Here is a 27,561-nt window from a genome sequence, read left to right as displayed (position 1 = left end):
CAGGACCCCTGGACAGGCAGTCGGGAGGTGGTCCGCTCCTTACATATCCAATCATGTCTGCATGTCTCCTCTGTCGATAATGAGTTATCACACTCCACCCTGTTCCATCCAACGTGCTGTTTCCTTTTGTTATTAATGCTGCTTTCAGTTTTTCCCCTGATCTTACTCAGAGACATCAGGATCAGAATCCTTTATTAATCCCAAAGGAAAAGATGTGTTAACTTCTTACTGCTCCAAGACAGTGAGAACAGTAACTAACTAAACCACAATAAAGAATGCAATATATTACAAATTACAATAGATGACAAAATAACTCTAATATATGGTGGAAATTGAGGTAGATGCATAAACAAGGTAAATGTAAAGTCGATTTAATTGTGAAAACAGGTTGAAGGGATCAAAGAGACATGAAGCTTATATCTGTGTTCATTCCTCAGTCTTTAGAAAATAAAAGGGCCAGAGTGATGACAACAGGGTTACATTTGACAGTGCAGGAAAGCAGAAGTGATGTGAAACACAGACTGAGCAGCATCTGTCCCTTTTTCTTTAAATTTCATTGATCTTCTGTCATTCTGCGATCCAGCTCCACCCCAACTCCACCTCATCCTGGCTAGACAGAGATCCTGGTCCAAGTCTCCATCTGCTTCATCTTTTTTCTACTCGGTTCTGCTTCATCAAAGTCTAATCACCGAATAGTTTATTACTCAATCTCTGTATTTCAATGAATCCTGTTCACTTACTCTAAATGAGCTCTCCTTACTGAAATGGCTTTCACTGAGCAAGGCCGTTCATGTTGAGTTTGAGGCTACTTGTACTGCACAGGCAAAAGCAGGCAGGAAAGGCTTAAAAGCATCAAAGCAAATAAAGTGAAAATTGCAGGTAAAGCAACAGCAGCCAATAAAGCCACTGAAAATATATATTTTTTCATAAGCCTCTGAATGTTTATCTGCACACATGAACACTTTCACCTGTTAGAATTTTAGATATAAACTCACCAGGCACTTCATTAGGTACATCATAAATCCACTAATCCGCCAACCCAGGCTATTAAGGCATTGGGTCGCCTTGCTGTGGTGAGAAGACAGTGGCCGCACTACCTGCGTATTGCTGCTGACCATGTCCATATCCTTATGACCACACTCGACCCACCGTCTGATCCTTCTTCATGTCATGTAACAAAGCTCACATCATCTCAAACTCGTTATACCCAAATAACCACCTTACTTACCAGATCTCAATCCGACAGGTCCCCTTAGGAATGTTGTGGAATGAGAGGTTTGCATTGTGCGTGTGATGCTTCATGTCAGTATGGACCAGAATGGTTGTTGAATCTATGCCATGAAGATTTAATGCAGGTCTGAAGGAAACAGGGTCAAACTCACTACATACAAAGTAAAACCGGTGACGCGGCTGATGAGTGTGTGTTTAATCAGCTATTTCACTTTTTAAACTACTACTTTTTCATTTTGATATGTTCTTTTGACAGCAATTTCAACCACTTATCTACTACATTTAATTAAATAATTTCAAACTGTTCAGGTTGACTCAATTCTTTAATTAAGTTGCCTTCCCTTGTTATTTTCAGACCAGTTATTACTTCGAGTACCCCCAGGCTACTGTGAAAGTTCAGAATCCCTTTCCTACAGGTTGTTTAATAAAACCTTATTGTCAATTTCAGTTCAGATTTATAACAACACACGTCATGACAGGACATTTCCCACAGTCTCATCCTGCGTGTTAACAGGGTTTGAGAGCAAACCAGTGACTCCCTTTGAGCAACCAAATGATGACAGCTCAGTGTGTATTTGTATTTTACCATCTACCAAATAATGCAAAAGTGTTTGAGGACAGAAATCTTTGTGATTATGTCTTTCTTTCTGAGTTAATGATTAACTTACTACGATTGTAATAAAAGCATTAAAAAAAAATCTAATTCCCACCAGTTTTGCATCAATAATTCAAAATAAACAATTATATTTCCAGATTTTCATTACTGCTATAGCCAGACTGTCTGGAGCTCTGGAAGAAGAGCTGACATATTTAAATAGAATATTTGCATTACACCATATTTGTGGGGTGAAACGTCAGTTCTGCAGGTTCTGAGTCTGCTGTACTTTAGAAAGTGGGTCTGTACAGCGACTGTAACAACCTCCCTGAGATGCTGTGGGCCACAGGATCTCCTCATCTCCCTCCCCACAGTCCTTTCTGGCTGCCCCTCATATTCTCTGATGCTTGTTTTGATGTCTGCCCGGCCCAGAGAGCGATCTCATCTGTTAAAGCCTCTCTTTGGTTGCACAAATAAGTGTGTGTGTGTGTGTGTGTGTGTGTGTGTGTGTGTGTGTGTGTGTGTGTGTGTGTGTGTGTGTGTGTGTGTGTGTGTGTGTGTGAAGCATTTCCAAGGATGAGGGAACATCTGCATAGTCCTGTAACCTAAAGTACTGTTTCCACAAATTTCGACAATAGCAAATACTGACTGAATGTTTCTAACCTGAGTTCCCTTCAGACATCATAACCTCATTATGGGCATCTTTTGAATAGCAAACACTGTTTTTGGAAAAAACCCTTCTGCCAGTTTCAAAATCTGGAAATTCTGCACAGCTCATAATAGAAAGTTGCCCCTAAAAGCATCCTCTACTGAACACAGGACCAAGGTCCTGCTGTGGCACCGATACAAATGAAAGCTCTGACTACAATACCTTTACATTCTTAAAGTGTTACGTTAGATAAGGTAGTATAGTATAACAACATCACCCCGTCTTTGATATATTGCAGTTTTGTTATTGAAATGCATCACAGTTATGTTGATGTGTAATATTACTGTATTGCAGCAAAGTGAGGTCTTGCTATTTTGGCATATACACAGCATTATGTGTCCTTTGGTGTTAGTCGTTCCTAGTTGTTACATGTACGCACTTGTGAGCTCTTGGCATCATATTTACATGCATGGAGTAGAATTCTTGTTTCAACATGAAGAGACACATTTTAACTTAAACCATGGTCTTTTCTCCAAACTAACCCTAGTTTTTCAGGCCCGACCCTGCACTGCAAGGGAAAATTATAATTATGAGATAAAGTGAAACAAGCTTCCACACCAGACATAAACTGCAGGCCAATTATCTCTTGGCATACAATATTGCCACGACTGGTTCATCACGGCACAGGCAACAAAGGGCATCTTGTATAAATCTCTGCTGATGGCAGCTTTATAGGAGGAAACGACAATATTTTTCACCCAGAGATTAGAATTTGTTGCATATGTTTTAGTTCCCCAAACTTTACCGCTTTCGTCTAATAAACTGTTAAATTCAGGTAAAAACAGCAAACACCGTCAAAGATCCATGACCTGTAAACTCTGCTGCTGTGACATCTGCATACATGAAGACACAGTTGTGTCATATAATTTTGTCTGACAGACAAAAATAACACTTAAAAAACTAAACTAACAAAATAGGCTTAACAAGAGGTTCTGATCAGATAAGCAGGAGCACAGTGCTGTTTGAAGCATCCCAGTGAATCACAGCACTGTCATCTTTCTCCCGACGACAGTCTGTGTGCAACATACAGCTGGAGCCACATCCATCAACACCAATCCACAGAGCTGATCAAACGTGGCAGGAGAAAAGTGACGGGCATGAAAAGACTCCTAATCGTCTCCTTAAATTGAAGAGAGAAAAAAACAAAAAGAAAAGAGAAAAGCCACTATTTGACTTTATAGTTATAGAAGTTACATAAATATATAATCTTCGTCTCGGCAACGCTTTTATTTTTAATGCAGTATAATTATTTAGCATGCCAGACTTTGGTGCCATCCCTTAAACTGCATATTACATGATTAAGATGAAGATCTTCCTTCGTTAAGTTAAAATGTATCCAAATGTTTGTGTTTGCTGAAGGCGAGTCTGAGCTCAGTTTTCCCCAACATGACAATTCACAGCTACACTTAACTGTACTGGGAAGCATGTTCCCCTCTGATATTCACCAGCAGTTACATGTTAGTTGTTCTGTTACTCAGATTGTTCTGCCAAAATGTCATGTGGTTCATCGCAGCAAAGTATGAAATATGCCAATAGAAAAAAGCCGTAGATGCAAAGACGTTTCCTTAACTGCAGTCAATGAGGCGTCACATGTGAATAATGTATCAGTGGTATTGTTTTAAATACTATAAATACTTCTGTCTCTATCTATCTATCTATCTATCTATATCTATCTATATATATATATATATATATATATATATATATATATATATATAAGAAATACAGCAAGCTGTCCATACCTGAGGCCTTGGAAACTGCCAAGCAAAGACTCACAGCCTTGGCCAGCCGCTTGAGGAGGTACACCAGAGAGATAGAAGGCAGGAGAATAAACCAGCTGTTCTCCACAGAACCAGCAAAGGTGTACTCTCAGTGGCAAGGGAACAATAAGAGAACAGCACCACCAAGGCTGGAGACGGAGCAATACTGGAAGAGCATATGGGAGAAGGATGCAACCCATAACGGCAATGCTCAGTGGCTAGAGGATCTGAGGGCTGACCACAGCGACCTCCCTGAACAGGGTCCAGTAACCATCACAGTGGCAGATATCCAAGAAAAGGTCTCCAGTATGAAGAGTTGGACAGCACCAGGGCCCGACATGGTTCACGCCTACTGGCTGAAGAAGCTGACTGCACTCCACGAGCGTCTGGCAGCACAAATGAACCAGCTGCTAGTTAACGAGAGACACCCGGAATGGCTAACCGAAGGCCGGACGGTCCTGATCCCCAAGGACCCCAAGAAGGGACCGGTCCCCTCCAACTACCGACCAATAACCTGCCTCAGTACTACATGGAAGCTCCTGTCAGGCATCATATCGGCTAAGATGAACAGGCACATGGGTCAATACATGAGCGGGACACAGAAAGGAATTGGCAAGAATACCAGAGGTGCAAAACACCAGCTACTGGTAGACAGAACAATCAGCCGAGACTGCAAGACCAGACTGACCAACCTGTGCACTGCCTGGATTGATTACAAGAAGGCCTATGACTCAATGCCCCACAGCTGGATACTGGAATGCCTAGAATTGTACAAGATCAATGGGACCCTAAGAGCCTTCATCAGGAACTCAATGGGGATGTGGCGTACAACACTAGAGGCCAACTCCAAGCCCATAGCACAAGTCACCATCAAGTGCGGGATCTACCAAGGAGATGCTCTGTCCCCACTGCTGTTCTGCATAGGCCTGAACCCCCTCAGTGAGATCATTAACAAGACTGGCTACGGATACCGACTACGGAACGGAGCAGTTGTCAGCCACCTCCTGTACATGGATGACATCAAGCTGTATGCCAAGAGTGAACGAGACATCGATTCACTGATCCACACTACCAGGCTATACAGCAATGACATTGGAATGTCGTTCGGACTGGAGAAGTGTAGTCGGATGGTAACAAAGAGAGGGAAGGTAGTCAGAACTGAGGGGATTGAACTACCAGAAGGCAACATTGCAGACATAGAGGACAGTTACAAGTACCTGGGGATCCCGCAGGCAAATGGGAACCATGAAGAGGCCGCTAGAAAGGCTGCAACCACCAAGTACCTGCAGAGGGTCAGGCAAGTCCTGAGGAGTCAGCTGAATGGTAAGAACAAGATCCGGGCCATCAACACATACGCCCTGCCCGTGATCAGGTACCCTGCTGGGGTAATAGGCTGGCCAAAGGAGGAGATAGAAGCCACTGACATAAAGACAAGAAAGCTCCTGACCATGCATGGAGGGTTTCACCCCAAGTCCAGCACCCTGAGGCTGTACGCTAAGCGGAAGGAAGGGGGCCGGGGACTGGTGAGTGTCAGCACCACAGTCCAGGATGAGACAAGGAACATCCAAGAATACATTGGGAAGATGGCCCCAACTGACCGAGTGCTCAGTGAATACCTCAGGCAGCAGAAACCCAAGAAAGAGGAGGGAGACGAGGAACCATCATGGAAGGACAGGCCCCTGCACGGTATGTACCACCGGCAGATAGAGGAGGTGGCTGATATCCAGAAATCCTACCAGTGGCTGGACAAAGCTGGACTGAAAGACAGCACAGAGGCACTAATCATGGCAGCACAAGAACAAGCTCTGAGTACAAGATCCATAGAGGCTGGGGTCTATCACACCAGGCAAGACCCCAGGTGCAGGCTGTGTAAAGATGCCCCAGAGACAATCCAGCACATAACAGCAGGGTGCAAGATGTGCTAGCAGGCAAGGCATACATGGAACGCCATAACCAAGTGGCCGGCATAGTGTACAGGAACATCTGTGCCGAGTATAACCTAGAAGTCCCGAGGTCAAAATGGGAGATGCCCCCAAGGGTGGTGGAGAATGACCGAGCTAAGATCCTGTGGGACTTCCAGATACAGACGGACAAAATGGTGGTGGCTAACCAACCGGACATAGTGGTGGTAGACAAACAGAAGAAGACGGCCGTAGTGATCGATGTAGCGGTTCCCAATGACAGCAATATCAGGAAGAAGGAACACGAGAAGCTGGAGAAATACCAAGGGCTCAGAGAAGAGCTCGAGAGGATGTGGAGGGTGAAGGTAACGGTGGTCCCCGTGGTAATCGGAGCACTAGGTGCGGTGACTCCCAAGCTAGGCGAGTGGCTCCAGCAGATCCCGGGAACAACATCGGAGATCTCTGTCCAGAAGAGCGCAGTCCTGGGAACAGCTAAGATACTGCGCAGGACCCTCAAGCTCCCAGGCCTCTGGTAGAGGACCCGAGCTTGAAGGATAAACCGCCCGCAGGGGCGTGCTGGGTGTTTTTTTTATCTATCTATCTATCTATATATATATATATATATATATATATATATATATATATATATATATATATATATATATATATATATATATATTGCATTATGCATCTGCAGCCACAAATATTGATATTTTATATCAGTTTTTTGCATATTGATGAAAGTCTGTGTCAGATTGTTTTAAAGTGGTTAAACATGAACAAAGCAGCATCATCTGCCCTCTGCTTTGTTACTGCCTACAGCTTAATTTTATCACATAAACAATTTATTAACACATATTTGTGGCGCCTCCTCCCTGTCGTGGTTTGTATCATTCAACTGTACAGCAGGTCACATTTTTACGTCGAGGATAAAAACCCTTGTTAAACCTCGACCACAGCACTCCTGGCAAACCTCCTCTCTCCTTGGTCCCCTCTCCTCTGGATGCATTTTAAAAATTGAAACATTCTTCAAGATGGTGCAATGAAATTGATTTCAAGGTCAACGGCAAGAGGACGTGTGACATAATGAGAAAAAGCCTTTGTTCCGGCTTTATGTTTTCCCTGCAAGTCTGCTGGTTTTAGCTTTTACTCAAACCTGGGTTCTTGTTTACTAGTTGTTACAAAAAAATGAAGACTTTATGATCAAATTTTCCTGGACAGAAATAAAATATACATAACAAAACCGATGCAGCAAAAGCATTTACAGTCGATGCATCTGACACTAGAGATTCTCTGACATACAGAGCTGCAGCACATACTGCTGGCTGTCTGGCGACTTGATTCTGTAGAAAAAGAACCGAATATTAATCTTGCATGTTGTCCCTACTCATTACGTACTGAGTGCAGCATAATGCTGTTGAAAACATCCGCTTGTGATCATATTTTTCCCAGATCATCAATAAAATCAGATTAACAATTTTAATGGACAGTTTGTGTTCCGGCGTGAGTCATAAAGTCAACAAAGAGCTGAAAAAAGCTCAACTTGATTTATTTCATCATGCAGAAATTCATCCTAATCATAAACAAGTGTTGGAAGGTTGTGTTTCCATAGAAATGCGACATTGTTGCCATGCTACAATGCTTGCGAGAGTGATAAAATACTATTTTTGTCCTTAATGGCATAACTGCTGTCCAGTGTCCTGCAGATATCTTCAGAGATACAGATTTCTAATCTGAGACTACACACACTAAGTACAAATGATAATAAATGACTATAATATATAACTATATCTCAATTAAGTTTTACATCAGTGTGGATAAGTTGCTTCCTGATGAAGATGGATGGGTGGAGTAAGTGTTGTTGGAAAAGTCAGCTTTACAAACTGAATTTAAAAGGATGTATTATACTTTTTATTCTTCTAACTCCCTTCTGATTGGCTGCCCCTTGTAAACATAAGGCTTGAACAGCAGGTCGGTGAGGCCTACCTGCCAGAGCTGCGTACCTGAAATCACCATAATAAGAGTTTACAAAGAGAAAAACCAGGATCCCAATATTTGCAGCATTGACTTTTTCATACACTGACGTACTTATTTAAATTGATGATGGTCGCCTAACTATGACAGAAAATGAAAAAACCACAATAAGTCCACTTTAAATAACAACATTGTAACTGACAGTACATACACACATAAGTATGAGTACCTGAAGTGCACTGTTACTACCCTTATGGTGTACTTGTCAAAACCGTCAAAAAGATGTCCACCTTTCCCCTTGACATGTCACTATCTGGGCTTTGCAGTGGAAAAGAAGGGACAAACAACAGTCAGTCAGTAGGGAGTGATCCACTGCATGTGTTATGAAGCCATTACATATTTATGGATGATAAATTGTTGGTTTCATTGAATATTTCCCAAACTGTGGGGCAAAGAACCAAAGCAGGTAAAAATATGGAGTGCAACTCCACTAACAAAGGTTAGCAGTCTTTATTTTCACAACCTGGGTCCTATTTTATTATTAATATTTGATAACAAATGAATTCTTTGCCGGCTTCTTTGTTTGAGTGCATGACAGAAAACAGAAGTGTTTAGTACTGAGAGCATCTCGGAAGAAAATGTGGCAGCTGTCAACATGAAAAATGCCAGCCATAATTCTGCTATGTGCACAGTTTCCCACGATCAGTTAGGAACACTGTACTCTCCAAATTCAAGCAATGCACAACTACAAAGAGTAACATAATAAAGTAAATGTATCTAAAATGAGACATGGCGAATGAACTAACACCAGCAATTACATCTGGAAATATACGCAGCTTAGCAGTGTTTAGGAAAAGGCTACAATTTTGGCAGATTTCTGTTTTCAGCGTTAGCACCTGATGGTTCAGCCAATACCCTTCAACGCATTCAGAGGCAACTCTCATTTTCTAAGATGCTCTGTGCACAGTTGATGCTGCCTCTTTGCATCCCATTTCCATCCAACATCTCATTTTTCTTTCCTATTCTGACTTAATCAACGTCAAATCTCTTGTCACTGACGTCTTCTCTGTCTGTTCTGGGGTCGTACCACTGATGCCCTCACCTCTGGATTTCCACGTGTGGACGTGAAAGTGGTGAGGTCTCAGAATAGAGATGTGCCACCAACATATGTATTTTTACAGCAATGATCCTAACTGACAGCTCCTCCTCTCGTCATGTAGAATACAGTTCCAATAATATCTGGTGATTTGATGGTCAACATCTGTGATGCATAAGATTACATCATAGATGTGTTCTGACATATTGCCTTACAGTGAGATACAGTTATTAGCTGCTATAACCAGTGAAAGAATTGATTGCAGTTTGTTCAGCCGTCAAATCTTTTCTTCGATATCAAACAGGATTTCTAGCTAAAAACTGAACATTTAGAAGCTACATTTAATCTCCAAACAGAACTCCCAAGAACACACGCTAATGAGCATCAACTAGCAGCACAATACTTGTGTAATTGGTCACGAAAGGTGAAGGATCTGATGTGCTTTCTCCTCTCGGTTTTGCAAAAGATCAAAGGTGGCATTTAAAGAAACGATCTCTTGTTGATAAGCCGCTCGGGACTGGATGAACTAATTATTCTCTATGATCTGTCCTGGAGTGGCATGCAAAGGCAGCAAAGGAGTAGGAGGTTAAGAACTTTTATTCTGTTTGCACCAAACACAAATGAAACAGACGACTGGAAAAGCAGGTCCCAAAAAATATATCTCACAAAGGGAGGAGAATATTAATACCTTCAAAGCTTTTCCACTGGAGCTTTGACACTGTTTGTGTACTTATAGATTAAGTACTTGTCGCACCTCAGAAAAAAAACAAATGCGTGGAACCGCCCTAAAATCTCTAAAATGCTGAAAGAAGAAAATTATGAACAAAAATATTAATCCAACTGAGGGATTGTTAACTTTAGGCTGGACTATTCTAATTCGGTTCTATTAGGTCTCTGAAGAGCCTTCAGCCAATCCCAAATCGATTTTAAAATCCTTCATGTTATAGTAAATACAAAAAGCCGAGATGACAGAGGTTCATTAATATCTTTAATACCCCATCAACCATTTTATCCAAGTTCCTCTCAGAGTTCAGGTGTATTTGTGATTCCTTTCTAAACGTGGAAAGAAAGGCAGGACCTTTAGCGACTAGAATTCTTTCCTGTGGAATCAGCCTAAGCTCACCTATTCTCTTGGTGAGCTTTCATTCTGAAATGCATTGAGCGCCACGCTTTTCAGTGTCTAAGGTAGTCTGATAGGGTTCAATAGTTCTTCACATCTGAAACAGGCACAGACAAAAGTGAAATGATGGTGTCAACACTGACATAAGACATGTAACAGATATGTCTGAGAAGGCTTTTTTGCCTTTATCTAAAATAAAATAGTACGTTAGTGTGTAGAGTCAGAAAAATCACAATAAGGCTAAAATATGTGGAGAAGGAATTCTTGACCGAGCGTCAGGAGTGAGAATGTGTTAGTTTAACCTTAGAGCCCACAGGTCATTTAGAACCGTGTGTTCAAATATATTAATTTAAAATGAACTTGTCTTTTTTCCTGTAGTGTGTGCCTTGCCTCTGTGCTCTCTCCTTCTGAGTCTCCCGGCTCCTGTTCTGTATGCTCCTGTTCTGCAGCGACCTGCTCCAATGTGCACATATTTAGTTTGTTTCTTCGTTACTTTGTTTGCGTTTCCCTCACTTCAGCCATGGAGACAGATGGCTGCCCTCCCTGAATGTGGCTCTGTTGGAGGTGTCCTCATGTTAAAAGGGAATTAGTTCTCTCCAGTATTGTCAGGTGTTGTTGGATTTCTCCCTGTGATATTTTTAAGTTTTTGCCTCAGAGTCTAAAGTACCCACAGTTGACTGATGTTATTGCAAACTAAGAGTATGAATATATATGAATAAAACTGAATTTAACCTATTCAGTAACCTCTGCAATAATGTCTCATTGAAACCCTGTGACAGTAACAACCTCCACATTAAACCTAATATAATATTGTAGGGTGTCATTCCCATGCTAGCTGAATCTAGTTTAAAACTGGCACTAGGTGGGTTATTAATCTAAATTCATAAGATAAGAAACATAACAATGGAATTTAAAAACTAGTTATGACTAAAATGTCTGCTGCTGGCATCAGAAGAAGGTGAAGAGAGGAAAAAAGGGGGGGGGAAGACTAAAACAAACCCATGATTCAAAGAAATATTACAAAAGTGGCAAAGGACCTCTAATCTATGAGGACAAATTGAAGGTTTCTTCAGATAGAAAGCACTCGAGGTGACTGTGAGCCACAAACATGTCAGTTCAAAGAGAAATTCATGCAGCGGGGCACTAAACGAAGAACTAAATGGAACCATGAACCATTTCTTGTTCTTTTTCTGACATTTTCAATGGCTCTTTAACTTTCAATGCCAACTAGAACCACTAATTCCAAGTAAACACGCACCTGTAGTTGTAATAGTTCAATGTCGCACTGAACTCACTTAACAAAGCAGCCACTTTGTGTAAGGTCCCAAATTTACCTCCTAAGAAGTGCCGTCAAAAGACAGATTTGATTCATGAACGAGCGCTGATGAGCTTTATTGTTTAAGGAGACAGAGTCACAGATGGGAGATGAGATAATTTAACATAAACTTAATGGCTCCTGATGGAAACTTCTCACTTCTGTCAGCCTCCTGCCAGGTAGGTCAGTAAGTTAACTGGGATTCTGTGTTTTGCTCAAGGGCTCTCCTCTCAGCACGGGGCCGTGAACCCACTCGCACCCCCGCATTAAGCCAAAGTGAACTAAGCTTGTGGCATTTAAGAGGCCCAAGAAACAAATCAGAAATGAGAATGTGAAATAACCCAAAGAACAATGAACACAAAAGCAGATCTCAGATGTGACTGTTTGTGAGTGTAGATACTTATTTCCCATCTAGGGACAAAACTATGGACACCACAAACTAACTGTTAGGGTTAAGACTGTGCTGTAGAGTCCACACGTATATAGAACATGCATTTATTCATTAGTATAAAGGAGGGACAATGGACTGATTGCTATACTGTCAAAAAAATTACAGGAACACTTTTTAACACGTCTGAGAGTATAACAACAAATCAAATACATTTGTGGGACGTTGATCTGAGCAAGTAGCAGAGGGAAGTGTTGATCTGTTTTTATTAAATTAACAACACCAGCAGTAGAGGGGCAACGATGAGACAACTCCCAGAACAGAAATGATTTTGCAGGTGGACATTTTTCCCCTTCTCATCTTTTCTGTCTGTTTTTCACTAGTTTTGAGGGTCAGTGTCACTACTGGTAGTGGCACAGGTAGTCCAAGAAGGGGGCCTGATGTCATGTAGTTAGCCCCGTGTTCACTGCCCAGCACCTTGGAGCTTGACTGGTATTGCCAGCACCAGAAATGGAAAAGAACCCTGAATATGTGTGACAAACATGAAGGGGTCTGAAGGGCAGTCTTACACTGCCTGTAACATTGTTCAGTATGACTGGTTTGTTGCTGGGGCAGGGGGGCATATCCATGGACCACAGCCTTCTGTAGGGTAGGACACATCTTCATCTCAGCCATATATTTCCTGATACCATTGTTCATATTTTGCACTCTTCCTATTGTAGAGCACTTAATGATATATGGACTGTGTTAACGTTTATTTAGTCTTGCTGCCCGATCAACCAATTTATTAAGATCACACAGCCTCACGGATTCTCTCATTACATACTAGAGGTTGCAGGACGTAGAGAGCAGCTTAAAGCATGAATGCAAACGCAAACAAATTGAGATGATTATCACTTCAGGTGCTCATCAAATTTTCAGGCTTCATTAACTGGTAAGTGAATGGTAAACAGACTGGTTCCTATATAGCGCGATTCTACTCTGAGCACTCAAAGCACTTTCCATAACTTGCCTCATTCAACCATTCAGACCCATTCATACAAGCACCTTTCTATGCAAGTGCTTTCTATCTACCATGCACGCACATTCATACACTGATGGATGCATCGGAGCAACATGGGCTTTCTAAATCTAAGCAGGTTGTTTTCTATGTATGTTTTAACTACATTGATTTTTCATGTAATCTATAAATAAAAATAGTCAAATTGTCATTGTAAAGCAGCCACATTCACTGTGTTCACATGCTTTTAGGTCACAAAGTGAAAACAATATGAATATTACAAAGCAAAAGCTCAGAGTGTTTAGACAACAGCTGTTTCCAACTTATGTTTAATTTACCTGAGTTATTATGAGAATCACTGGTAATAACTAACTTTTCTAACTAATCTAACAAAGTCACCCGATGTGCAGTAGAACTAAAAGACACTTAGTTAGAAATTAAATGCAAGGAAAATGTAATTACAATACATTCATTTTCACAAGTTAAAGCATTTCTTATAGTGAACATAAACTAGAAATATATCATACTAATTAAGCCTATGCCTGTGATAAAAATATTTTCTGTGTGTGTGTGTGTACTTGCAGAAAAATTACGAGGCTACAATGTCGTCCTTAGTCTAAAGTCTGATTTGATATGTACAAAACTATATTCCCTATTAGTTGCTTTATTCAAAAATAGATTTTATTGCTGCAGTTATATTCTCCAGGGTTTATGTCTCTACACAGCCTAAAATGTACTTCTTAGCATACAGTGATTTGAGGCAAAATGACAAACAGGCCAGAAATGACATTTGCAGTACTCAGACCCCAGTCGACCGCAAACCACCCTCAGGTGTTTGGTACTATAATAATGAATCTTTTTAACTTGCAGTACCATATCTTGGAACTAAAACCTTTCTGCAACAGCAGAAGTGATAGCTAGATTTGAAGAAGCCAGTGAAGAAAAGGAGTTTCCCAGATCAAAGCAGAAATCCTTAAGGAGCGCAAAATTGGTGCAAATTGCTGTGGCATGACTTGAAACTCAACCAACCCAGAGCAGTAAAGAGGGAGAGAAAGCATCATTACATGAAGGAAAGTGGAGAGAGAGAGAGGGGGGAACAGGAAATGTCAATGTGTCTGTATCTGTGTTTGGGATTTGGCTGTTTTGTATTTCTTGTGCTCTCTAGGGTTGAACCGCTACTAAATACAATGAACTGATTCTAAAATGTATGCAAGGCATGCAATATGTTTTTGTAGTGAGTGTGTAAGAGCAGCGTAAAGAGACAGGAGAAAGAGTCTTCCTACCTCGTGAAGTTTCACTCTCACTTTGTTGTAGGCTTTCAGCCAGCGAACTTTGGACGGAGAGCAGGGTGGAGGGCCATCTACGAAGAGACTGAGGACCAAGAAGAGATCAGCTTTTGGACACATAGACAAGACCGAAATCAATCAACATAAAATTAAATGTCTTCTTGGCTAAATCTGGTCAGCCAGTCATATATTTAGTTTAAAAATAATCCCTGAAAATTTGGCTGTTTTTATTCTGGCTGAACTGGTCTCAATTTAGCCCAGTTTGAGCATCGTTTTGGACACTATGTAGTCTTAATACAGATCCAGCAATCCCATCCAGCAAAACTCATTGAAGACAATGTTGCCAGATATATTGGCTGTCTGAAAGATGAAAGGACATCTAGAAAAGTCATAGCTGTAAAGGGTTAGGGTTTGCCTCTGGAAAAGTCTTCTTTTCAACAAGTATTTATTGGGTAGGTTGTCGTCACTACTTTGTTACTAAAAGCCAATAATTCCTACTGGTATCTCACAAACTAAATGCTGTGTACAGTGATGGATATTTTGGTTAGGATTACCAGCTCAATTACTTTGAATATTTTTAAAAATGACAATGCAAGACCCACATACCCATTTGTCTGACTCTTGTTATCGCAGTTGTCCAAGGTTGGTTTAGGAAGGATGTCTGAAGAGTCCTTTAAATCTTTCTTAGAACCAGGCTCTGGCAGTGCATGCACGTCCTTTTCAGCATCGTCCTCTTCTTCCTTGTTCCAGTTGGACGGCTGGTTTTGGAGAGGAGGGCGAGGCTTACTGGGGTGGCAGGACTCTACATGTCGGCGCTCTTCAGGCTCAGAGCTCAGCTGAGAGCTGACTGGGCTGAGGTTGCCTGACGAATCAAAGTGGCTGCTGTCTGGAGGGCTGTAGACAGCAACATCACAATTTAGAATACGGAGGTGATTTAGACAGAAAAATAGTATAAATGTGCAGGTTTTATTCCAAAATCAATATGGAAATCTGCAATTTACAAAATGGTAGTAAGGAACTGATTGATTGTGGACATTTTATTTGCTTTAATACTGAAAAAAAAGTTCAGTTTGCAATGGCAGACATGATTTTGGAATGAAACATTAAAGGATCAAAGGGGAATATAAGGGTCAAAGGACACTCTTTATCATATCACAAAGAATATCACACACAACAAGGAAAACTAAGAGGGTTCAGGAAGATAAGTTCATTAAATACATTTCTGTAATAGTCAGGTCAAGAGAGGTTCCACCAGGATTGCAAAGTTGATGGTCATGACTATGTGACTATCTGCCATCACTGGAAACTTCGTGCATTTTTGGTTGATGTGTCATTTTTACTAATTTTGCAGTCTGCTTCTCCTTGTTCTGCATGTTGCTATCTTTTCTGACACCACCACTTGTTAAAAATTGTGCACAACTTTTAAGAGCATGTGCAAGTTTAAAGCAATGTTGGCATGTTAGTAAAGAAAAAGTTAACCTGTTTAAGTAATAGGGATAAAACTGATAAATCTCATAAGTCATCGACTCAGGGGCTGGAAGACTGAGACTCCTGGCTCTGTGCTTTAACTTGCACGATTTACTTTCTGTTGGGTGTGGGCCAAACCACTTCTCCTTGCTCCTTTTATTCCAGAGTCCAGCCTGCCTCTACGGTGTACGCTGTAATGCCATGATAAATCTATCAGTTTGATTCATATAAACAAATTGGCTAAGGCTTGGAAATAATTCAGAGAACTGCAGGGGACAGAGGAAGGAGGGGCTTTTTAACCACCTCACCAGTGGAAAGGTAATAAATAAGAGCCGCCGGTTTCGTCATTCATTTTGCTTCCATCACTGTCACAAAAGCTATTACTGAGGTGGTGTAAGCACAAAATAGCTGCAGTACATTTACACTTGATGGTTAGCACTTTCTAAACATGTTATCATTTCCTGTGCCTCGATCATGTCAGATATCTGGTAACTGGTTTCCATGTATGGCTATGGAGCCATACAAGAGTTGCAGAATGAGAATGGGACTGGAGTGTCCTAATGAAAACTAATTAGGGAAAAGGGGGGAAAATGGGAAAAGAAAAGCGGGAAAAGGACTGTACATTTATCTATGCTAGCATGATAAATGAAGAATGCCATTTATCATGTACATTGCACTAGCCTTTTCATAGCTTCCTTCGTTAACTGTTCCTTTGGTTGATCCATTTCCAGTTCTGCATGCACGACATCAGGTGCGTTTACTTCACTCTTATCTAACTCACATGGGGTGACCATTAACTGAGGTGTATCCAAACTTTCTATTTGGGAAACAGAGTGCGAAGGAACACCAGACAGAGGTGACTGTGCTAAGCTGTCACAGCTTCCTGTTTTTGAAGTTTCTGTTGGTCCTTCTGTATCACTGCCATCTTCACTTTCAGTTTCTCCAGAACCTGGGGAAGGTTTATCAGGTTCTGGATCCTCAAATTCAGTAGGTTTTGGAGTTTCAGACTGAGGCTCTACGCTGACCACAGGAGGGGTGGATTCAGGTCTGGGAGAGTCAGAGTTACCAAACATTGAGGTAAGTTTCATGCCGAACACAGATGAAACAGATGCTTCCTCCTTTCCAGTTGACTTTTCATCATGGAAAATACCAGCTGAAAGGCTTTTAAAACCAGAAAATAGACCACCATCAGTTTGTTGTGTCTGAGGTGCCTTTGAAGCAGTGGCTGGAGATGTTGAGGTGGAGAAAAGGGATCCAATCGATGATGTACCTTCAGCAGCTACAGACAAAAAGCCTAATTTTGGGGCAGTGAGACCTGGAATTTCAAAGATGCCCTTGTTTTCTGGAGCTGTGGGTGGTGCTGTTTTGTCAGACACTGCAGTAACTGGCCCCTCAGAATGCTCTACATGTTCATCATCCCCTGATTGTTTCTCAGTAGTTTGAATAATAGATTCAGTGAGAGAATTTCCTTCTGCTTCCGTTTCTTTTTGTTCCGTCTCCTCCACCAAACCTTTTTCAGGAAGTTCAGATTCTGTGCTCTTGACATGTCCATCTTCAGATAAAGGTATCTCTGATTTTTCAGTGATTGCACAGTCTGTCACACTAGCAGAAAGCTCATCAGGTCTACACTGTGTACCAGACTGTTGAGTTTCCTCAGGTTTTGTTGTCTCGGGACCTTTGAACATACCAAGTAAGTCACTTGTAAGAGATTCTGAAGCAATACTACTTGGAAGGCCAAAAAATGAGCTTTTCTGTTGTTGCTGTTGCGGTTGTGGTGGTGGCTGACGAGGCGCAGGTGATGAACCAAAAAGTGAGGCAGCTGAACTTGAAAAAAATCCACCAACAGTTGGTGATTTACTTTGTGTATTTGGGGCAGAGAACATAGACATAAACCCAGAAAATGGAGCTGGTTCAGGTGGCTTTTGTGGCCCTGGCTGTCTTGGACCAGCCATTCTTGGCCCACTCATTCGTGGTGCTCCCATTCGCGGCCCACCCATTCTTGGTACTCCCATTCTTTGGACTTGTGGACCAAGAGGCCTGGTCATACCCGGCCTAGGTTGTTGTTGTGGTGGAGGAGTTGAAGGAGCAAGAGGTGGAATTGAGTTGGTACCAATGGTTTTTTCTTCATTTGTTGAAGAGGCCACTCCTGCCAAAGGTGAACTTTCAGATACCTTTTCTGCAGGTTCTGTAGTAGCATGCTCTAATTCTGCCTCAGTTAGTTCCTTCATTGTCTCACCAGATGTGACTTTAAAGTCTGCCAAAGGTGTACTTTCATAGACTTTATCTCCAGGTTCTGTAATAGCATGCTCTAATTCTGCCTCAGTTATTTCTTTTATTGTCTCACTAGATGCGATTTTTGAGTCTTCTTGGACAGCTTTTTCAGAATCTGAAACTGCAGTAACTACAGACTCTGCAGTAACGGTTTCTGGTTTTTGTACCACAGAATCAACTACATTAGTATGTTCAGTGGATTTTTCCTCATCTGTCATTACCTTTTGTTCATCAGCAACTTTTTCCAGCTCACTAGTTAATTTTTCTATAACTGCCTTTACTGTATTTTCTTCACTAGCATCTTCTGAAGTGTGCTCAGTTGATTCTTCTATTTCCAGAACAGCTTTTTGTTCAAAGCTGTCAACTTTCAAAGGCTCTTCAGTTAGCTTTTCTACATCTGCAACTACTGTCTTTTTTTCTGCAGCAACTTTCAAAGCCTCCTCAGATGCTTTTTCTATACCTGTAACACTAGTTTCATCTTCATCAGCAACCTTCAGTAGCTCCTCACTTGGTTTTTCAATCTCTGAAATTGCTAGCTCTGCATTAGTAACAGCCTTATCTTCAACTTTATTTGAACTTGGGTTCTTGTCGGTAGACTCACTAGAAACTTGCAATGCCATTTGCATAGTGTCATTTTTCTCTGAAAGACTTTTGATATCAGCTGTCTCTGCTTCGTCACCTGTGGACTTACTTTCGTCTTTCAAGCTATCAAGTTCTGATTCTGCAAATTTTCTCTCAACATCTACGCTGTCTTTTATCTCTTTATTTTCTTTTTCCGTTTCCGACTCTGCCTGACAAACTTGTTTTTCAGCCTCCACAAGTGTCTCTTTAGAAGTCGTGACATGAGTGTCCACAGTGGAAGCTTTAACCGTGTCTGATGCGTTTTCATCAAAGGGCAATTTCTGTTGTATTGTGGTTTTATTTTCTATATCTCGATCTGTCGAGGGAACAGACATTTTCGTAACATTTTGATCGATGTCTGCAGTTGAGTCTTTGACATCTTGGCATGCCTGTTCTATTTGAGATTCCATCTGAATTGACGATGTAGAAAGAAGCTCTGGGGATATAATTTTTTTGTTCTCAACACAGTCGCTCCTTTCTTGTTCTGAGTCATCCTTTGTGCCTTGAGGTTTCACTTGTTCTGAGGCAATTTCCTCCTTATCTGATGATACAGAAAGAGGCTCTGGAGAGACACTTTTTATCTTCTCAACGTGGTCATTCTTTCCTTCTTCCAAGTTATCCTTTGTGTCTGGAGGTTTGACTAGTTCTGAAACAATCTCTTCCTTTACAAAAGCAGTTGTTTCTTGTTCGGGTTTGGTTTCCTCCAAGAAAGACATCCCAAAAAGACCAAACCCAGTTTTAGATTTGTTACTATCAGAACTCCCACCAAGTGAAAACACAGAGGAAACTTTGAAACCTTCTGATTCAGGTGGTTTAGAAACTGGTAATTGTGCTTCTGATGCTTGTTGGCTTTGTCCACCAAACATCAAAAACAGTCCTTTTCCTGTTATCTCTGAACTGCTGGGTCTTGGTGGTGTAACAGTTGGCCCAGGTGGGCGTACTCTAGGACTAGTTTGAGACTGGGCACCAAGACCACCAAACTTTGAAAACAAACCTGCTCCAGGGGTTTCTTTATTTGTAGTAGAACCAGGGAGTATGCCACCAAATATAGAAGATCCAGTAGAAGGTGCCCTTGGTGTAGCACTACCCATAGGTTGACCTCTGGGACTGGGTGGTTGCTGAGGTGCAGATGAACCAAACATGGAAAACAGACCCTTTCCTGGAGGTTCTTTGGGTGGAGGACCTCTAGGTCGCACACTTCCAACAGTTGGACCTCTTGGAGCAGGTGATGCTTGACTACTGGCTCCACCAAACATGGAGAATAAACCTTTTCCCTGTGGCTCTTGTGGCGTTGGTGTTGTTTCTTTGGATCCAGGTGAAGATGGGGTACTTGACCCACCAAACATTGAAAGCAATCCTGTCCCAGGAGCGTCTTTGGCAGATGAGCCAGGAAGAATACCACCAAGTAATGATATACCAGGGGAGGAAGTCTGCTGTGAGTTTGGAGTAGAGCCACTAAATAAAGAAAATAATCCTTTACCTGCTTGTTCATCCTCAGGTTGATCAACCTTGCCAGCAGAACTGTCCTCCTTGGAAACTATTATTTCCTCTGTGAGAGGTTTGACAGGACTGGGCTTAGGTTCAGACAAGGAGACATCCCTTTGAGTTTCATCATAAAGTGGTTGGACTTTTTCAGGCAATTTTGCATCTGAGACTGAAGGTAATTCTTCTGGTGACACATTTTCATGTGACTGTACTCCTTCAGACAGTACGATTTCTGAAGATGTGCTCTCCCTCTTATTAGCTAGAGCGTCAAGTGTTTCAGGAGCATTGGAGGATTTTATTACTGAAGTTGTATTGCCAATCTGGCCAGCCAGATCACCGAGTTGTTCAACCACATCAAGTGTTGTATTGTCTGGAACTGATAATTTTGCATCCTTGGAAGTCAGTTCAGTTTGTGGCTCGTTGGCTTCAGTACTCTCTGATATTCCTTCAGCTCTAGAGAGCACATCATCTGTAGTTGAACATTTTTCAGTCATGATGTGCTGTGAGTCTCTCTCTGCAAGAGTACTACTTTCTGCAGTCAGTATAAGTGGCATTTCTGGTGAAGAGGTCTTGATTTGTTCTAATTCAGTGGATAGCTCTGTGCTACATATTTCTGTAGCTCTAGCCTCCTTAGATATCTCAGACTCTGAAACAGAATAAGGTAAAGAATCTTTATATTCTACATCGGGAGCAGTTTCTTTAGAAACACTGGCCTCTGGGATTTCAGGCGTGCTACATTCACTAAACTCATGCTCATTTGTCTCTTCTTCTGGTGAACTTGCTGCCGAGACAAAAATATGGGGCAGCCTGATATAAGGTTTTTGGTCACCTGGTTCAATTTGTGTCTCAGGTATTTCAGAGCCAATGCCAATGTAAATTGACTTTTGATGTTGACTTTTATCCTGTGATCCATTAGACAAAGAATTTTCACCACACTCAGTATTGCCATCGGAAGACTCTGTGGCTACAGTTTGTTTGGAATGCTCTAGAATCTCATGCATAGATATGTCTGATTCTGGTACAAACATTTTATCCGTGATGACAGAACCCTCTTTGCCACCTGCTTCTGATGTAACTTCTGACGGTGTTTGCGAAGGTTCTGCTGAACTGTCAAAACTCAGAATTCCCTTGGGTGGCATGGTATCTGATGGCTTTGTTAGTACCTTTTCAGGAAAAGGCCTTTCTTTATCTTGTTTTTCTTTCTCTGGGATTGCATTTAGCATTGGCGGTGGTTGCTGATATTCTTGAGAAAGAGATGAAGGCAAACCATGTACTGGCAACTCACTGATGTTGGAAACCATAGGCAGTATCACTGGTGACGTTTCAGAGCTTATATCACTTAAAATGGAATCGTTGTTTCTGTGTTCAGATTTGCTTATTAGTGATTGGGTCGGATCCAGCTCTGTCCGTAGGGCTGCAGATTGATCCTTTGTTGATTCAGATGAAAAGGAAGAAGTTACTTTATCTTTAACCACCACTGATCTAGAGTCTTCAAAAGATTTTGTTTGTGTAACTGGATAGGTAATTTCTTTCCTGTTTGATATGTCATTATTTTCACTGGTCAATCTAGAACCAAAGTTAGCTTGGTCAGTAACAGGCAGAGAACTTGACACAATAAGACTTTGTGAGCTTAAAGCAGTTTTTCCTTGAAGCCCAGCAGGGGTTACTGGGGGGGTGGTCTGTTTAATATCAGCTGTCACCTGTGTTCCAGTAAATTGCGTCCTTTGGTCCTCGGATGTAGACATAAGCTGGTGGGACGGAGCAGCAGCTGGCATTGTACTGGCAGATGGTTGCGATCCAGCACCGCTGAATAATGAAATCAAACCCTTAACAGAGGTAGACCTTGCTGCTGTCACAGATACCTCTGGTTGTTGCAATTGAGCCCCAAAGTCTTGGTCAGGAAAGCTACTCTTTAATGGTTGTGCACGCACAGGATCACATTTTGTAGACTGTTGGGAAATAGATGTGCTAATGTTCAAAGATTCAGTTGGTGTGGAATATTGTTGGACAGTGACATGTGTTTGAGTTTGAGTAGACTGTTTTGATAGTTCAAGAGATCCTGTCACAGATGCCTCTGGTTGTTGCAATTCAGCCCCAAAGTTCTGGTTAGGAAAGTTGCTCTTTAATGGTTGTACAGGTAGTGGATCACATTTTGTGGATGGTTGGGATACAGATGTGCTTACTTTTAAAGGTACGGTTGGTGTGGAATACTGCTTATAAGTGACAGGGGTTTGGTATTGACTAGAATGTTTTGACAGTTCAAGAGGTCCTTTTGAAAAATCTTCTGTTGCCATACTTTGTACAGGTTGTATGCCAGAAGACTGTGGAGAAGGTTCAGGTCTAGGCCTACCATCTGGTTGCTGACTAAGTGAAAGATTATGAACATTGTGTGTGGTGGGATCATTTTGGATTGTACCATACAGTTGATGGGTAGATGCAGAAGGCAATGCATGTCCATTACTTGATACTATTTCACTGTTTGGCAGGATTTCTTCAGTGCTCTCATAGCTGTCCACAGTTGCCTGCTTAATAAGAATTTTGGGTCTAGATAAAATGTCAAACTGAACACTTGGATCATGTCTTTCCACCTTTAAAGGTATTGGCTGAGATGTAACAATTGCTGGAGTCCAACCAGTTTTAGCACCAGAATGTTGATATTGGTGTTGCACAGCTGAATGTTGGGTTTGCTGCTGCTGAGACAGTGGATCATGTTTTTTGTAATCAACATTTGCACAACTGAGCGGTTGATATGCATTGTTTAGTGAAGATCTCTTGGGTTCCTCTATAGCCTGAGGAGGCTGTGTCTTCATTTGAACAGGTACAGGAGATAACACTGAAGTAGTCAATGACTCAGAGTTTATTCCTGTTCCCAACTGCCATCTAGAATTTATTCCAGGTTGGATGGTAGAGTTTTTATCAGGTAAATATTCCCTGTATTGCAAAGGCTTCTGAGTATCTTCTCTGATAACTTCAGTACTGGCTGCAGGTGTGTATGGTTGGTGGCAGTAGATACCATTTTGAGATTGTGACGAAATATAAGAAGAAGAAAAATCCTTTGTATTTTGATCTCTAACAACTGTGATTTTGTTTTGAAGATCTACAGTTAGGTTCACAATACCATCTGGTGTTTCCCTTTCTAACGGCCTTTCGGTTTTCCTTCTTTCAAACATTTCTTTTTTTGCTTTAACATTTGAAAAGTTCATGGGCTCTTCAGCTTTTGGCTCAATTTGATTACTTAAAGCACTAGGCTTTAGGCTGTCTTTTGCTGAGAAGTTCACTGGTTTATTTTGTTGCCACATGTCCTTAGAGATGGCATTTGGCCCAGAAAATACATCATTACATTGGTAGGGAAATATATTTGTGTGCAATCTCTCAGTTTTGCTGATTCTACTCAAAACTTGTCTTCCTTGTTGATTTGCAGATTGTGTCACTATAAGTGGTACACCAACAGAACCATTTCTTATCATATTTGCCTTGTTTTTGATCAGTGGCACAACTCCAGTTGACAAGGTATCAGGCACTGTTTCAGACCATTTCTCCTGTGGTTTTGGAGACATGTCTAGGTAGCTTTTGATAGAATTAGCAGGTGCAGATATTTCTTGACATCCACTTTGAACATATCCTTGTTGTATTGGCACCTGTGAGCCAGCCACTGTTGGCTGCCTTTTAGTTTGTATCTGAGATAGGTGGGTTTCCACAATTAGTGGTACACCAACAGAATCCCCTTGTGAATATGAAAAGCCTGACGGTCTTATCCTTACCAGTGATACTGGATCTGAATAGTTTACCATCGCATCTGATTTACCTGTCTTTGTTGACATATCGATTGTGCTTTTAATAGAGTTTGCTGGAGATGTAGCAGGTGATTTCATTTGGGTAATGACTGATAGCTGTGAAGTTATCTGATTTGAATGGAGAAAGGCCTCAGATTTTCTGTGCCATGGTTGTTGACACAGAATAGAACCTGAGTGATTTTGAAGCTTATTCATATCTGTTTGCTGGGCATTTGCATTTGAACTTCTTAAGTTACCAAGAGGTACTTCAGATGGGCTATCAACAACTAATGGTATGCCAACAGAATTATTTCGTACAAATTCATGTGCACTTGGCTTGCTTCTTGTTAGTGGTAGAGCTTCAGAAAGAGTATCATTCGTTCCCACTTCTAGATGTGCCTCCTTAAATTTGGCAGAAGATTTAGAAGTCATGTCTAGTGTGGCCTTAACTGCATTGGCTGGTGCTGTGGCTTGACAGAGTGTTTTGCCAGTTTCAAGAGATTCTGTAAACTGTCCAAGAAGAGGTCGCTGCCTTGGTAATGATATCCTCCTATCACCACATAAAGTCTCCTCTTTTGTGTTAGAAGATCTTATTTGAATCGTTCCAACAGTAAGAGGAAGCTTTTTCTCAACAGGAACGGAATTAGTATACTCTATTGTTTGTTCCGTTGGCTCTTGAAATTCTGCCTTATTTGACAAGTCAATGGATTCGTGACAACTGAGACTTTTGTCTGTCTTTTCAGAAGGTAATGTTTTTCTCTTTGTCAGTGGCAGTGCCTCACAGATAGGAACAGTTGGCACAACAGTTTGCTGAGTCTGCTGGGTTGTTTTCTTTTTAGACATATCTAATGTAGGTTTAATTGAGTTTGCTGGTGAAGTGTTCTTCTGATATTGCTCAGCTGTTCCATTAGACTGATAAGGAGGAGTTGTGGATATCTGTGGGCTCAGCTGCATTTGCAGGCCCACACCAACAGAGCAATTTGGTTGTGGTTCCTGAGTAGCTACTTGTTTTCTGAAAATTGGGCTTAATAGTGGTGAGGTACATACAGGTTGTGCTGATTTCATTTTTGCAGTTTGTTTAAGACCACTATTGAGGCCAGAGGCTTTACTAGAAACATCAGTAACTGAAGAGCTAACACTACTGTGAGAACTCTCTGACAATTTGGAGGTAGAAGACGGCTTGGGTGAATTGTCTGCTTCAACTTTAGTGCAGTTTGTCTCAGTCATTATATGGGTACTCTGAGAGCCTGGGAGCTTTTGGATATGAACTACAGAAGTTACATGGCTGGTTGTAACTTCTGGCCTGGACAATCTTCTCTCTGATTTCTTGTGAGGATCAGCATGCCTGTGATCAGTCTGAGAACATGTTGGACTTTGCTGTAATGTGTTCATTGTGCCATATTCTGAATCAGGCCATTCAACTTCATCTTCCTCAGTTTGTTTGGTAAGATCTACAGCAATGGTAGTCTGGCCAGTCAAGTCAGTGTTCGCCTGAGTATCAATGGACTGTTTCTCTTTGAATCTTTTTAACTTGTACTTTGTGAAGTCAACAACTTCAATTCTCTGTGCAGACTTTACACTGTCATCGGTTGCACCTTTTTGTTTGACATTTTTGATTTGTTTCGTTGTGGCAGAACAGTCTATGACTTTATTGCATATTTGAGAGCTGGCAGTGGTTAAAAGTGATGTACGATTTCTATTGTAAAGGTAAGCTTCACTGTATGTATCCGAGCTGTCATTTAAAATATGTAACTGGGGTGTAAGTTGCTGAGAGGATTTTTGTGGTTGATTTTGAGACAGGGAAGCACTTTCATCAGTTGCTAAAGAACTGTTCACGTTGCTAATGCTAGACATCCCAGTGACTGTGATTTGATTTGGTTGTGATAATACTCTGGGTCTCTCTGCTTGAGAGGGCTGTCTTGCAAGCCTATGTCGCTGTGGTGAAACTGAAGGTACAGTTGAGGTAGATGTCGTGGATGAAATCTTAATAGAAACTGCCTGTGATGGAGATGCTGCAGAGCTGACACCTGTACTAACAGCTGGTGGTGTCAGGAGTTTCCTTCCTGAATGCACAGGTCCTGGTATTTTTTGAGCTGATGGGCTCCCTGAAAGAATCCTTGATGTCTCTGAAACCTTGTTAGACACTGGTGGTGATGTAGCAGGTGTTGATGACTGTATTCTAGTTTTACTTGTATCAGTCTTGGAAAGCCTTTTAACAGCTTCTCCAGCAGCTGAAACTATAGAGCTTGACTTTTGTCTTGGTGGTTCTGCAAGTACATCCTCTGCAGGTGCAATCCTGATTTCAGGAATTTGGGAGTGTCTATTTGGAAAGATTTGTGTTGAACGATACCTTGGAGAATGTGCTGATGAGGTTGTATTTACATCTGCTATTGCCTGATTCTTCCAATATGGCCCTCCATGTCCACCTTTCAGTGACTTTAAAGTCATATCAGCGGCCTCTATTGGTTCCTCTTGATGGTCATGAGTATTTTGTAACGATTCTACATTGATCTTTTTTAGCTTGTACACAGAAAAGTCTACAGGTTGTTCTGCTTGGGAAGATAGCGATTCCTGAAACATTTGAGAAAAGCTTTCCAAATTCATGTTCATTATTTTCTCACCCTTTTTGAGTGCAGAGGTTAGGTTCACAGGAGCATCAGAAAGAACTAACCCATTCTGCTGGTCACCTTGAATCCAGAAGCCTTCATTTTCAGTGTAAAAGGGGATTTTAAAACCACAAAGGGTAACTTTATCCCTTTCTTTTTGTTTCAGAATTTTAGCAATATTTTCAGTGATATTTCCAAGAGCTTGTACATCCTCCGGTGTAGCACAGGCATAGAGATGTTTACCAGCTCTGTCAGTTAAAAGAGAATAAATGTAATCCTCATTTGTATAGACATAATATCCACAGTCCCCAGCCTCAGCTGGCCACCACAGCCCTTGTTCCAATAGTAAAAGCCATTGTTGATACCACTCAGAGTCCTTAAATAGCATTTGTTCTTCTGCATCTCCTGTAATGCCTGCAGATCTGCTTAAATCCAGGGCACCACGTCTTAAATCCATTGGACCCTTTTTTGTGGCAAGTTGTTTTAAAAACTCAGTTGCTGATTTCAAATCAAAGTCTTTATCTTTTAAATGACTAACAGTGGTTTCTTCCACCATTTTGCTAAATTCCTGTCCTCTGCATTCAGTGAGCGACTGGCATCTACTTAACTGGGTCTTTGTTTTTTCCGTAGACAGATTCAGCGCACTGCCTCTAACGATCCAAGGTTTAGCATTTCCAGCAAGATTATTCAATTGGTCACAGCTACTCCAGGATTTGTTATCTCTGCAGCTCATGTCAAACAGAATAACATCTTCACCTGGCTCAAGGAAACGATTTCTGCTTCCAAAAAGCTGGGCAGCAGAATCCCTCCAAGGATGCGAGGGTACATTAAAGCCACTAATGTCCATTTCTTTAGGTTTCAAACATGTTTGATTCTCCCATTGAGGTGGTCTAACTGTAGGAGCCATATGCCCTTGGTATGTTTGGTAGCCTTCCTGGACTTGAGTTGCAAGGGATTCAGCAAG

The 27,561-nt window shown here is 41.4% G+C and overlaps 1 protein-coding gene across 1 annotated transcript in view; it reads right to left on the bottom strand.

Annotated features, from left to right (window-relative positions):
• unc13ba (unc-13 homolog Ba (C. elegans)) overlaps window positions 1-27,561 on the bottom strand; it is a 194,544-nt gene that overhangs the window by 100,686 nt on the left and 66,297 nt on the right. Inside the window, exons 10-11 of the mRNA XM_080894442.1 lie at window positions 14,981-15,268; window positions 14,372-14,459 (exon numbers count right to left, since the gene is read on the bottom strand). Of these exons, the coding sequence (XP_080750568.1) occupies window positions 14,372-14,459; window positions 14,981-15,268 (376 nt within the window). The remainder of the gene's footprint in view (window positions 1-14,371; window positions 14,460-14,980; window positions 15,269-27,561) is intronic.

The sequence above is a fragment of the Rhamphochromis sp. 'chilingali' genome (assembly GCF_963969265.1).
Source record: "Rhamphochromis sp. 'chilingali' genome assembly, chromosome: 10".
NCBI lineage: Eukaryota > Metazoa > Chordata > Actinopteri > Cichliformes > Cichlidae > Rhamphochromis > Rhamphochromis sp. 'chilingali'.
Note: the sequence above shows the minus strand (reverse complement) of the source record. Positions and strands in the feature narration are given on the sequence as shown.